Source organism: Pelmatolapia mariae, linkage group LG2 (assembly GCF_036321145.2).
Source record: "Pelmatolapia mariae isolate MD_Pm_ZW linkage group LG2, Pm_UMD_F_2, whole genome shotgun sequence".
Classification (NCBI taxonomy): Eukaryota; Metazoa; Chordata; class Actinopteri; order Cichliformes; family Cichlidae; genus Pelmatolapia; species Pelmatolapia mariae.
This window is the reverse complement of record NC_086228.1, coordinates 14,927,360-14,940,641: the sequence shown is the minus strand read 5'-3', so window position 1 is coordinate 14,940,641 and position 13,282 is coordinate 14,927,360. Positions and strand designations below refer to the sequence as shown.

Below are 13,282 nucleotides of genomic sequence, written 5' to 3'. Positions count from 1 at the left end.
AAGGCATTAAATATGACTTTCTATTCCTGCAGATGGGATATGATGGCAGGCAGTCAATTAGTATCATGCTCCGTTTGCGGTCTCACAGTGAAGCCTGATAAAGTCTTTGTTATTACAGAGAAGCTGCAAGAGCATAAACAAAAAGACAAAGTGACATGTGGGAATGAGGCAACATAATGATGAGCTTCTGTCAAGGATCACTGCATCAATAAAACTTTCAAAGATATTTGCTGAATTAATAAATTCTAAGCTGAAAACTGCAATTATGGAGTGTTTATGTTTCCTTCAGCTCACACAACTAAAGATTCAAACTGGTAACACCATCTGCTCCAAAATAGCAATATTCTCAAAATGATACTAAATTGAAGTCAGTCTGTTGTACTTTTGGCTGCATTACTAGTCTGCTAATCAAATAAGCTTTTGTGGAGCTTTTTAGCCAAGAAAATTAAACCAGTTTCTTTTCTTAAAATATGGCAGTGGCTAAAAATGTTTTCAGCTTACTTAACTTAATTTGGTTTATTGTCATAGAAGAAAACTTTTCCAGTGTGCCAGTAATTCAAAATGCAAGAGAAAAAACAATGTTTATTTATCTACTGTTTTTTTTCTCTGAGGCTGGCGCATTGTGGCAGGAGGCTAAGAAAGTAAGTCCAGACATCCCTCTCCTGAGCTCCTTCTGGGGGATCGCCAGGCCAGATGAGATATATTATCTCTCCAGCATGTTCTAGGTCTACCCAGGGGGTTTACTACCAGCTGGACTTGGCCAGAAAATGTCCAGTGGAAGCCACCCAGAAGGCATCTTAATCAGATGTCTAAGCCACCTCAACATACTGCTTTCCAATGTAAAGGAACAGCAGTCCTATTTCGACCTCCGTTAAGATGTCTAAGGTCCTAATATTACTTCAAGACAAGACACAGTAAACAAATACATTTGACAAATACACATGTAATCATAACCTACAAACAAATCAGCTATTGCTCAAAGGTGAAAGGCAGATAGCATTGTTGCCCAGTATTCACTGCTTTTTATATAAAACTACAGTATTTGTATTTTAAAGTCTAAAAAAACGACATGATAATAGGAATGACATCATCTCCTGAAGTGCTGAATTAAATAGAAATTCTCAGCACAACCACAGTCTGGTGTTCAGTGAGTGTCCTGACTCTGTAGCAGCTGTTCACACCCACATTTGCTCCTACAACATGCAATGAGAACTTTTTTCAGGTTGTACTCGTTAACATGGCAAGTCTGTCAAACTATTTCCCACTAGTGTGTTGTTGATATTCTGTGTGCCAACATGGTTCAGCTCCAACGTTCTCGTTACACCTATCTCTTTGAACAACACCTTTTTAGCAATAATTTGATGTTAGGTTAACTGATTCTAAATTGACCACAGCTGTGAATGTGTGAATAAATAGTTGAATATACTCTAGTATCCCTCTCTTGAGACCCTGAATTGGATTGACAGTTAAGAAATGGATGAATGAAGTTTATTTTTACTAAGTTGTTCCTTACTAAATGTCATGTTTATGTTCCAACATTCCAACTACTTTTAGACTCGTTTGAAATATGCTTCACATATATTTGTCACTAAGACTTTGGAATGGATTCCATTATGGCTCTGCGCTCTCTATTCGGCTGTTGTTTTGCTGCCTCACCACAGCAATCTTTAGAGGTGTATGATGTGCTCTTGAAATTCACAGGGTGTCAGTTTGAACCTGTTACCCGTGCATTTCTGTGAGATTGTACAATGCTTATCCTTGTACAACACAAGAAAACTAAAGCTCATCCTCATAAAGAGCAGAAATGTTAAGATATGTAAGATTGCTGCCACTAGTCCAGTTAATGTATCTGAATGGGATTTTTAAATACATCATTTTAGTTTATCGGCAACATTTCTATTAAAAAATTACATCCTTGTTACAATACATTGCCTGCAGTTTATGCAAAAGACCTTGCTTTTAAAATGTATTTTCAACAACAAATTATAAATAGTTAAAACACTGATTAATTCACAGAGGGTTTTAATTGTATTCCATCTTATTTCTTTAATTATCAAATGTAGATGTGCATCAAGCTGATGTTTGTGTCTGTGTGGTGGGGTCTTTTTCTCAAAAAGAATGCACATATTACGGTGGCCAAACGGACTGCAACTTAAGAAAACACCACCAATAAGAAAAAAGCTGCAAAAGCACACAAAACACATCGGAAATAGGAAAAACGACAGCGGAAATAGGAAAAAACAAAACAGAGATAGGAAAAACGACAACGGAAATCGGAAAAAAAAAAGATTTCCAAAAGCACAAGGGAAGTGTTTCTGGGGAGACAATAACCCGACGGACCAGTTGCAGGAACCAAAATATGCTAAGAATTGCGCTGGGAGAGACTTAAAAGAAGTGGAGGATCTATCGGTTTTGTGAGGAAAGAAAAGATGAGAGGTAAGTGTGTTAGCCTAACTATTACCCTAAAAATCTGTCATCAGTATTATATGAATCATGATAAAAACCCACCTACCATGTTTTGGGTTCTCGCAACTGGTCCCTCGGGTTATTGTGTCCCCAGAAACACTTCCCTTGTGCTTTTGGAAATCTGTTTTTTCCTATTTCAGTTGTCGTTTTTCCTATATCTGTTGTGTTTTGTGTGCTTTTGCAGTGTTTTTCTTATTGCTGGTGTTTTCTTAAGTTGCAGTCCGTTTGGCCTCTCAGGGCCACCGAAAATATGATCTTGTGATTGAAGAACAGTTGGGATCCCTGTGATATCAGATCATGTTGAGATTTTGCAAAACAAATATATGATTTGTGGAGATTTTTCTTTTCTCTATAATATCTGCATATTAGATTGTATCAACATTAAGCACAGAGGAGTGATGCCATCTGTTTTTCTAACAGTACAACCTTTAATGTACTTAAAAAATGTTTTAGTATCACCACTAAACATCATCAGGTTATATTTCGCATTCTTCCTTCAGATGTGAAATCACGGCAGTGAAAAAAAAAGCTGTTTAATACTATGAAAATATATACTTCTGAATAAAACAGGCACTAAATACTAGGCTGTGTACAACTCCTGTGGAGAGCTAGGACTGAGTCATCACATCACACTTAACAGCCTCAGTTTTACATAGGTCAGTAGGTTTTCAACTTGGCATTTGAAAAGGTGATGTTAGAATGAAAGAAGTAGTTGCAGTTCTTTTATTATCCAATTGGTCTATAGATCTTTCAGCTTCTTTTTAAAGAGTTTAGGATTATGTCAAGTTCCTTGACAAGTCAAAATACCCAGCTTTGGATGAAGAGTATTTGCACTGGGATATGATTGTACACTCAACCAAACTAGATGTTCAGGATCATTAAGACACTGCCCATATAAGTAAATTCTGATAAAAGGAAAAACCTTGTCATTTTTCAGTCATTTTACAGGTTTTTAAGTACAAATACAGCTCAGCACCTTAGACTCAGAACACTGAGGCTTGTGCTGTTTACCTGAAATGTAGGAGAATCTGAAATTTAGATGAGTAGCTCTTTTGTTTTTTTTCTGTCTGCAACCTTTGCTGTGCTTCGCAGCTTTCCAGGATCTCACATAGAACTAAAGTCTATTGCTGCAGAATGCTTATTTATAAAGCTGTTTAATACAGAGAACCATTTAACACTTGCCCTACTTTCAACATGTTATATTAACTATTTTATTATTCCTTATTACCTTATCATTACCATTTTGCTATTACATGTATTACTGTATGTGTTTTTAGTAGGAAAAAAATCAAGTCAGTAAAGCAGTGACATAATAAGGATGGATATTCGGACATACTAGCTTTTTGTGGAGGTTTTTATAATATCTGACAATTGTGCAGACAAGATTGTTATTGTGTGTCGCATAAGCAGTGATTTGCATACTTTACAGGTAACAAGAATCCATAGTTATATGAGGTTTAGATAAGAAAAGAAAACAACCAGAGTGGCATTAAGAAAATAAAGCAATTAAAGCAATGGAACTGTCTGGCCATCTAATTTAATTCTACCTTTATTCCTTAGTGTGCTTAATGTCATTGGATCAGTTTCCAAAACACTAGATCTAACATTTTGGTCAATGCAATTATGCAATATGTTATTAGAATTATGTATTAGAAGAAGAACTAGTCCCTAAGACTTTTTAGACCTAGTAAGTCCTCTAACTAATTATATATCTTTTATTCCCATGTTATCATGCCAGTGTTACTTCTGAAAAACAGTGGGCATGGTTATGTCATGTTCAGGCACCAACTGATCACTCTTATAAAGACAATGCTTGCAATTCGACCAGATCCAGTGCAGTTCTTCTCAGGACCATCCTGGGGTGGCTCTTCATTCCCTGTTGATTAATATAGCACTGGGTCTATGTTTGGAAGATGCCAAATCCATGTGGGCTAAACACTCCATCCTGACAGTATGGTTCACTTGTGTCCAATGACATAAATTCCATCAAAGGGTGAACAACAGGCTTGTCTGTGCAGGTGCTACGCTACACCTACATCCATCCTCCAAGTAGACAAGGAAATAGTTTAATAAAAACAGTTGCTTTCCATGGTTACCTTAGCTGCTTGTGTATGTGTTTGTAAGCAGTTGTAGTCCCATGTGAGTGTTCCTAAAACAATTCATGAAATGTCTCCAGAAACAAGAGAGGGTATAAACACACCTGACATTTGACCTAGAAACTGAAGTTGGTACAAAACTATGTTTAGGTAAAGACATTAAGCTTTGAGAGGAAATAGACAATTTTATAGTGTTACACATCAACTATGAAACGCTGGCTCTTTTTTTTTTTTTTTTTTTTTTTTGCCACAATAACAGCTTGTACAAAACATGATGTTTGGGTTTTCTTGGGAAGGAGTGTCTCCTGAGACCATACGCCTCACAAACCTGTATTTTGAGCTACTGCCCTGCACACTGAAAGGCACACAACTTATCTGCTAAAAAGTTGTGCAATTGGCTTCATATCTCCAGGGGAATCCTGGATAGATTTGGCTTTGAGGCACATATTCTGAATTATATTTGTTGGAATAGTTATTGCAGGAGACCTCATGTGTTACCCAAAAGTCTCTTATATGCATCTGGATCGGTACAAGGTCACACTGTGTCCATGTAAAACTACCAAGTAGTTCTATGCTGGGAGTTTTTAGAGATGGTTTTGAATGACATTTAATAACATCCATGTAATTACCTTGAAACTGAAGGTCATAAAATTACTAAATCAAGCCAGCCTCTTTCAAAAGCTGAATGCCATTTGTTTGTTTTACATCTCAGAGCTTTATAAACAGACCGACCTCCCTTATTGACTGACATGCTTTATTAGTTTCAATTCTTTCATGCTTCTGGAGTAACATTTAGTTTAATCACCAGTTATCTACAGTGGCACACACAAAAACACAATGGCATCCTCTGAGTTTATGTGCAATTATAAGAAGCCCATTTTCTTGCTGTTCAGCAGGGGAACAAAAGAAACCCGAGCACTTAGATATTTGGTTCAGGAGACGCAACAATAATAAAAATGCAAAAACACAAGCTGCTGTGCTTTGCCGATATGGAAATGCTTCCCATTAACTGCAGTTTTCATTCAGCATCTCTGGGGAGAACAAAGGATAATCAAACCTTACACAGGGCTGTTAACTTCAAGCCTCTGAACCAAGACAAACCTTAAGCCTATAAAGGTGTGGCGTGTCCGAGTGGAGGCCCACTGTGAAAACAAATATTGAGCATAATTTTGCTGCTCAGTATTATATGATCGAGCCCCCCTACCCTCCAGCAATCTTTCATATGAAATCAAATTTGCGCACTGATTAAATTTCCTGCATGTTTTCTCATTTGCATAATCACAAACAAAGCTCTAATGGCTATGAATGAAAACACATGGTAATCTGTGGGTCTAAGGCAAACAGGGTGTTTTTGGTACAACAACAACAACAAAAAGAATGCATGTTGCAAGTGCACAAGCCATTTTCATACTGAGTGATTCAGCATTTATCTTCATTACAGCAATCAATATGGCAAACTGGATTTTTCAGCAATTCCTGCAAACCTATTATGTATTGTTTCAATGATCAATATCTTGCTCCCTAAACATGAAGACTAGACAAACATTTTTACAAGAGTATTACTGAGACTTTTTGGTTGTGCAGAGGCCTGGATTATCACTTTAAATAGAGTTGGAGGGAATATCTGCGTCTTAAGTATCTTTGAGCAAGGCATTGCAATGATTTATCTATAGCAGCAGCTGCTCCTAGCAGTGGAGTAGGAATATGCCGAAAGCTTTCCTCGTGTGAATGCTTCATGTAATCCTCCCCCTCCGTATTCACTTTTCAAGGCCACTGCAGAAACTTTCTTCAAAAAAACAAAAAACAAAAACAAAAAAACACCAAACATCAGACAACAACGCATTAACAGACAGCCACAGTTCACAGAAATGCGTGTTCTGTGATTTATCTTACAATGTTTTAGACATCGTATCAGATTCAAAACACGCCCCAGTGACACATTTAAATTATTACTGGCTGTATGGGCAGATGCAACAGGGGAAAAAAGACGAGAGTTTTATTTTTTTAAGGCATTCCACAATGTCATCAATCATTCATTTATCGTGGCAAATATGAACTGCGCTCCAAATGTGACCAATCTTGTTCTGTTTGCTAAAATAAAAGGCTGGATTATAGCACAGAATGTTGATGATTATAATTATGAAGCATTAATCATCAGTGGAAGATATGCACTTTAATGTCCTATGAATCAGACATGATCATGTTCCCCAAATTCAGCAAAATGCTTGTTTGAGCTGGATTACATACTCAAAGTGAACACACACACACACACACACACACACACACACACACACACACACACACACACACACACACACGAAGTAAAAATAAATGAAAAAGTTAAAAAAAAACTGACAGACTGAGCCTCATATTGCTAATGAGCCTGTGCAGAAAATATGATCTGATCATTAAAACAAAGTGTCTTCCTCAGACAGCCCCCGCTTTTCCTGATGATCCATGTGTTTCTCCCTGTCAAGTGAAAAAACTCTTACACAACAATCACTTAGTCAGTGTGATTCCTAAATCAATTTACAGCCATAGCCACCCTGCTGAAGTGATGCATCATTCCACTGCTAATCTCACTTGCTTCTCCAATACACTGAAGCAACCTTGAGGCGCCCATAGAATTAGCTTTACTTAATGGATGAGTATTAATCCCTCTTAGTCACAACAAAATTAAGGAATAATGCGCCCATGAATATTTCAGTTACACTGCAGCAACACAGGAATCTGCTTGCACAGTCTGCCCCGACTTGTAAAAAAAGAATTGGCAATTAAATACATTATTAATGCTTCATGATAAAATTCATATCTAGCTCCAGCTGAATGGGAGCTCGGGACTGAAAATTCAATGAGGAGTCGATACTATTTCAACTGAAGTTGCTGAACACATAGAACAGTGAAAAAATGGCCTCTAAAATACTGCAGCTCATTGAACTGTGCCTTTTCTCTGCTCCTAACACGCCTGTCTCCTTAGGTAGTGCATTCTTATTATATCCCTTAAAAATAGATGTGAACCTTCCAAGTCAGTGAGTTCCTGCAGCCTCCCCCTGGAAGTTTTAATTAGAACACCAGTCACTCGTGTTATCGTTGTTTCAAGAGGGCTGCTTCCACATTCCTGAGCTGCCCACTTCATCACAGGATCAGAGGCCCGCAGTGAGTGGACTGTTTAGGACAGCTGCCTCATATTTACTCTGGATTTTACCTCAAGAGTAAGATCTAGATAATTTATGTTACTGATGGAAAGGAAACATAATGTGCTGCTATTTGGCAGAATTCCTACAGAGTCATAGCAAGTCTCTCACAACGTAAATAGCAAGAAAAACTCCAACTACCAGCTTACACATGCGGTGAGCTTTCCAAATACACACAAATAGTATGATAAGAAACTACTGGTGCTGTGTCACACCTTTTAAAGTGTGCTTGTATTTTGCAAAACATACTTGCAGCATTGTTAGAGGTCTATAGATTTGAGATTTTTTGATATTACAGCTAAACTGATCATATACCTCAAGATAAAACTCAATATGACTTGAATAAACATGAAAACACAGAACCAGCAATGCTCAGAAAAACAAAACCAACTTAGCTTTAAAGGTCCAGGGCTGAAAAATTAAGCCAGTGCACACTGACCCAGATGTTTCTCAAATGGCTCATTGAAGTTGGCTCACAAAATGAATCAGTCCCCACAGAATCCCATGTTCTATATTCCCAACTTTATAGAAAACATCAACACAGACTGGAACAAGAATTGATTTCTGGTGTTAATTTTTAGGGCTCAAAATTTGCATTATTAGGAGCATGCCTAGTTTGAGTGACAGATATGTCCAGACTAGACCAATACATGTCCTTTACGCTTCACCCTGTACACTTCAAATCACTGAATCAAACCTTTTACTTTGTTGCCATGTGTGCCTTATGGAGCATTTTAATGCAATTATCTAACAAACAACATGAATTGCTGTTTGGTAAACTGTAGTAACAGCCTATCCAAAAACTGTGCTCCAGTATTTGTGAAAGGAATTCTGTATTATTTTCTTTCACATGTTACAATAGATGTTACAACTACTGTGGCAGGTATCTCTGTATGGATGATGCACCCATGCAGTATTCATACACACAACTTAGCATTCGACCCTCACTTGGTCACTTGAGGCTTCAAAAATCCATGATGGTAATGGCTGAAATGTTAATGTCAAAGCTTCAAAATGGGGGTTCACGCATCAGTGAGTTACCTCATGGTTACCCATTGGTTTGGTCTTTCATATACTTCTGTCTTTACCTCTCTGCAGGCGACGCCATTTGAATTTTTGGGGTTAAAAGAACAAAAATTCTTTTTGTGGTTAAAGTAAAACAAGCAGAAAAAAAACATAAGGAAAGGCTTTTGGGAACCACTGCTGTCTTGGAAAGTAATACCGCTGTTATAATGTTAATGTCTGTATTTTATGTACCACTCAGACAATTGCCTCCTTCAAAGTTCATTGTTATTTCCAAGATGAATTCTACACAGCACTGGCCAATTGAAAGCTTGAATAAATGGCTTAATTAAACTACCTTTAAACATAACAATACTACTACTACCAATAATAATAATAATGACAACTTTGGTAAATTGATACAAAATGATACAACATAAATAACATTTTCATAATAACATTTGCCATATATTGTCACAGTTGTTCCACAGGTCATTCATAAACCAACATTAAGTAATGTGCTTTATTTGGCTAAATGAAAAAAATAAATGTAGAATGAAAAATCCCCCAAACTGACCAAATTGTTTAGTTGTGCAATTGTTTAGTTGCTCTCTGAACATAACCATAGCTGCCTCACTGGATTCAGACTACATAAATGGCATCTGGATTTAGTGAAAGATAATTGGTGACTGTCATCTTCCAGCCAGTAGCCATCATTATAGTATTTGTTTGTTACTGTCATTCATACCGGGGAGAGAAGTAGGGAGCAAAAGGTCTTTTGGTTCATATGAACTGACCTGCAATTGCATGATGCTGCCCCCTGTTGATAAACTGGTCTGCATGTTGTGTTTACAGCATGACTGTGAAATGATGTGTTGTTTTCGTGGAGCAACAAAAGATTCTTTTTAATCTACTAAACATTTTTTTTTTTTCATTTTAAAATCTTGCAAGTAAACGGGTTTTGATCTGGAGGTTAGACATTTTCTGCAGAACTTATTTTCTATTTATACAACATACAAACTGTTAGGACATTCTCCCTCTGCCAAACCATGTTATCAGATAGAAAGGGTTGTGAGCAAGTAGAAAATACTTTAGTGACGAAAAACAAAACAAAATATAGGATTATTATGAACCACTCATCAAATGATTTTAAATCAACCACTGTATGTGAGTTTGTCCTGGAACTGTAAAACCTGACAATGTGGAAACATGGGAGTCGGTTAGGCTTCCCTCATATTGATTCAGTTTTAACATAACAGCACGCATCAGCCTAGGCTATTTCTCCCATGGACTGTAGGTTGATGGCTTCTGCAAGAAACAAAGGGCCCATGCTCTTGGCTCACAATGGGTTAAGTTGTGTGAAAAGCCGAGTTGGCGTTGATGGTATTCATACAAACTGATTAACGATATTGATTAACAAAACACGCGGGATTGTAATGTTTAGTACGAAGGGGAACGAAACTCCGAGTCGTAATTGATTAGTACTGGCGCTGAAATAATGTAATTACCTACAGTAAGGCTTTGTGCACGAAATATTTTCTTTGCGCACTTATTCAAATCATTAAGTATTAACAAGCTATTTTCAATGAAAGTTGCCGAATGCCTTAATTGCAGAATAATGATTGATAGAGGAGAAAGCGCCAGCCTGCAAGAAAACAAATCTGTCTAACTGTAGCTTTGAAGACAGCGAGCTTGCTTTCGACCTGATCAGGAACTTGGTTTTCAAGGGAGAGCGCCCCGCCCTCTTGGTACTTATAACAAGAAAGCCTGTTTGCAGGACGCTCAAACATAACAGGAACACTGGAGACCACATCGCTGTACATGAACCATACTTGGAAGAGAACTCTGGCTATAAAGACTTTACGGATTACGCTGTCTGTTTCGCCTTTTTACGGCAAGCAAAGGAGCAGAAGTGGCCATGGATTTTCTCAATCACAACTATCTGAATGCGCGCAGCCCATATGACTATACTTTTAATTTCTGGAACGACTATCTTGGGCTGACGACGTTGGTTACGAAGAATAACAAGCTCAGCATGCCCCAAAATCCCAACTCCATCACCGAGTCCCTGAAAGCGACTCTGGGCTTGGACGATTCCCCGGCGTGTCCGTGCATAATCGCGGGTGCCGTTGGAGAAAGCGGGCACCTGGATTGTTGCTGCCCGTCCGGGAGCCCCCCACCAGCTTCCATCCTGGACTTGAAAGAGCGTTTCTCGATACTGAGCCCCTTCCAAAATCAGCTCGGCGTCCAGCTGCCGGAGCGGGAGGTGGGTTTTGGTGGGAACTTCACTGGGTTCGATATGTTCGGCATGGAGAAGAAGATGCGCAAACCCGCTTCCAGAAGCAAACAGGAGCCGAAAATTTGCGTCTTCTGCCGAAATAACGGAGCGCCCGAGGAGGTGTACGGCTCCCACGTCCTGAAGACTCCGGACGGCAGGGTTGTGTGCCCGATTCTGAGGGCTTATACCTGCCCCCTTTGCAGTGCCAACGGGGACAATGCTCATACGATAAAATATTGTCCACTGTCAAAAGATCAGCCATCCCAGCGACCATTAAAGGGTGGGAGGGCTGTGGGTGGTAAGAGGATGAAAATATTTTAAACAAACAAGACTATAAAGTAAAATAAATTGCACTGAACAATTTCCAGATGACTGTTTTGATTTCGGCTCTAGCCTTTACCCCAGTTTCATAAACATATTGATTTGATCTTTTTTGTTTCTCTTAAGATCTCTTATATTTTTATAGTTCCTTTATCCACATAGAATAATTTTATGCTTTATACATCGAATTTATTTTTCTTTATAGTCTGTAGTTATTTTGAGTGTGGGTATACATACACATATGTATCAATAATCACAAAGTGTGAATAAATACAAAAAATAAATAAAAAGTATTTTGGTCATGTAGGGAACACACTGACATTGGCAAAGGGGATGAATGTCATAGCCTTTTTCTACCAAGTATTTTTGTATGGTGAGCTAAGCTTGCCTCGATTTTCTTTCACGTCTTAGAAACCAAAGTTATGTTTGCCATTAAAGAAGCTCAAGAATGTGTCATTAGTGAATACTTGTGTGAGTCTGACTCGAGGAGGAACTCTTTGATCCCATCTGCCTGCCTAAAAACTCCACAACATATTTTCCAACTTGCTGTAAAAGTTGACATTCAATCTGCAAGGCAGGAAGAAAAAAGAGAAAAAAAGACAATGTGGCCTCTGTTTAGGGCTCATATTCTCTGGGGAACGTTCTAATCAGTTGTTGTAAAGCCAAACCTCTGTTCTAATCATGTGTGATGAGACAGTTACCCGATTTTACATTTAATGAGAAATATTATTCAATATGTTTTATGTTTACATTCCCAAATAAGGGTGACACACTGGATTTCTTTTCTCTGTCAGTTCTCTCTTTCTTTATGGTGTTTTTGGTTTGGTTTGTCCTCACAATGTATTCACCACAGTCTCATAAGCATGTCTGCTTTGCATTATGAAACTGAGTAAGTCCCATTTACCTTTCATTCTGTGTCGGGGTGAAGAAAATGGCAAATGAATGTTTGCAAACAACATGTTAACCCATTATTTCATTTCTGAAGAATCCCAAAAAAGATGCAAAAATGTTGTGAATGTATGATTGAAAGTGTCACTTGCAGGACTGCACATTTCTGACAGTTTTGTTTACCAAAGGAATACAATTGAATTGAAGAAAAAAAAAGAGAACGATTTGCTGTATTGTGTATAAAGTGATGTTTATTCAGTATTTTAACATTACAAGTGACTTCAGAGGGCGCTACCTCAACAGGATTTTGTACTTACACGTAAAAATGTCAACAGCAGTTTATTGATATAGTGCTGCCATTTATAATAAGGGTTTTGATAGGTATTTTTGATCTTTGTATAACATAATTGTATTTTCATTTTGTTGCATTTAACATAATGGAAGTAAGTTTCCAAGAAGCTATAAGCATTGCTCACCAAAAGGTGAGACTGTCTGTAAATAGTGATATACCCATACTTTTTAAAGTTTAGTTGTTCAATGTTGCATTCTTGAGAGTGTGCAAGAGAGCGGATATTGAAAAAAAGCTGACAAAATTTGCCACTTTTAACAGAGGTTTTTTTGATTAAATGAATAAGAGAAAAAGAAACACTGTTGAACTTTGTTATTTATATTTTACCACAATTTCCTGTATGCTGCTGTGCAGAATAACAACATATAAATACACTAGAGAAATAAAAATGTATGAAATATTTGGACCTATGTGGCTGTGTTCTCTAATTGGTTTACCCTTTTCTAAACACAAAGGTTTTTGTTTAAGTCTCAGATTACTGATTTAGTGATTCCTAAACTAACTTAAATCAAGCGGGGGGTGGAGGGTGGAGGGGGTTGACTAGAAACAAAGAAATGGCTTTGCTTGGCCTAATTGGCCAGCTAGCTGACTGTCTCACTCATGAATTAACACAGAGCCTGTGTGTGGATCACACACGCCCTGCTTATGTTACATTTACTACTTTGCATTTACTACACTTAACCTTTGC

The 13,282-nt window shown here is 37.8% G+C and overlaps 1 protein-coding gene across 1 annotated transcript; it reads left to right on the top strand.

Moving 5' to 3' along the window:
• Window positions 1-10,431: 10,431 nt before the first annotated feature.
• On the top strand, window positions 10,432-12,984 carry nanos1 (nanos homolog 1). Its single transcript, XM_063485227.1, has one exon. It carries the CDS (start codon window positions 10,677-10,679, stop codon window positions 11,355-11,357), a length of 681 nt encoding a protein of 226 aa, XP_063341297.1. The 5' UTR covers window positions 10,432-10,676; the 3' UTR covers window positions 11,358-12,984.
• Window positions 12,985-13,282: the final 298 nt, after the last annotated feature.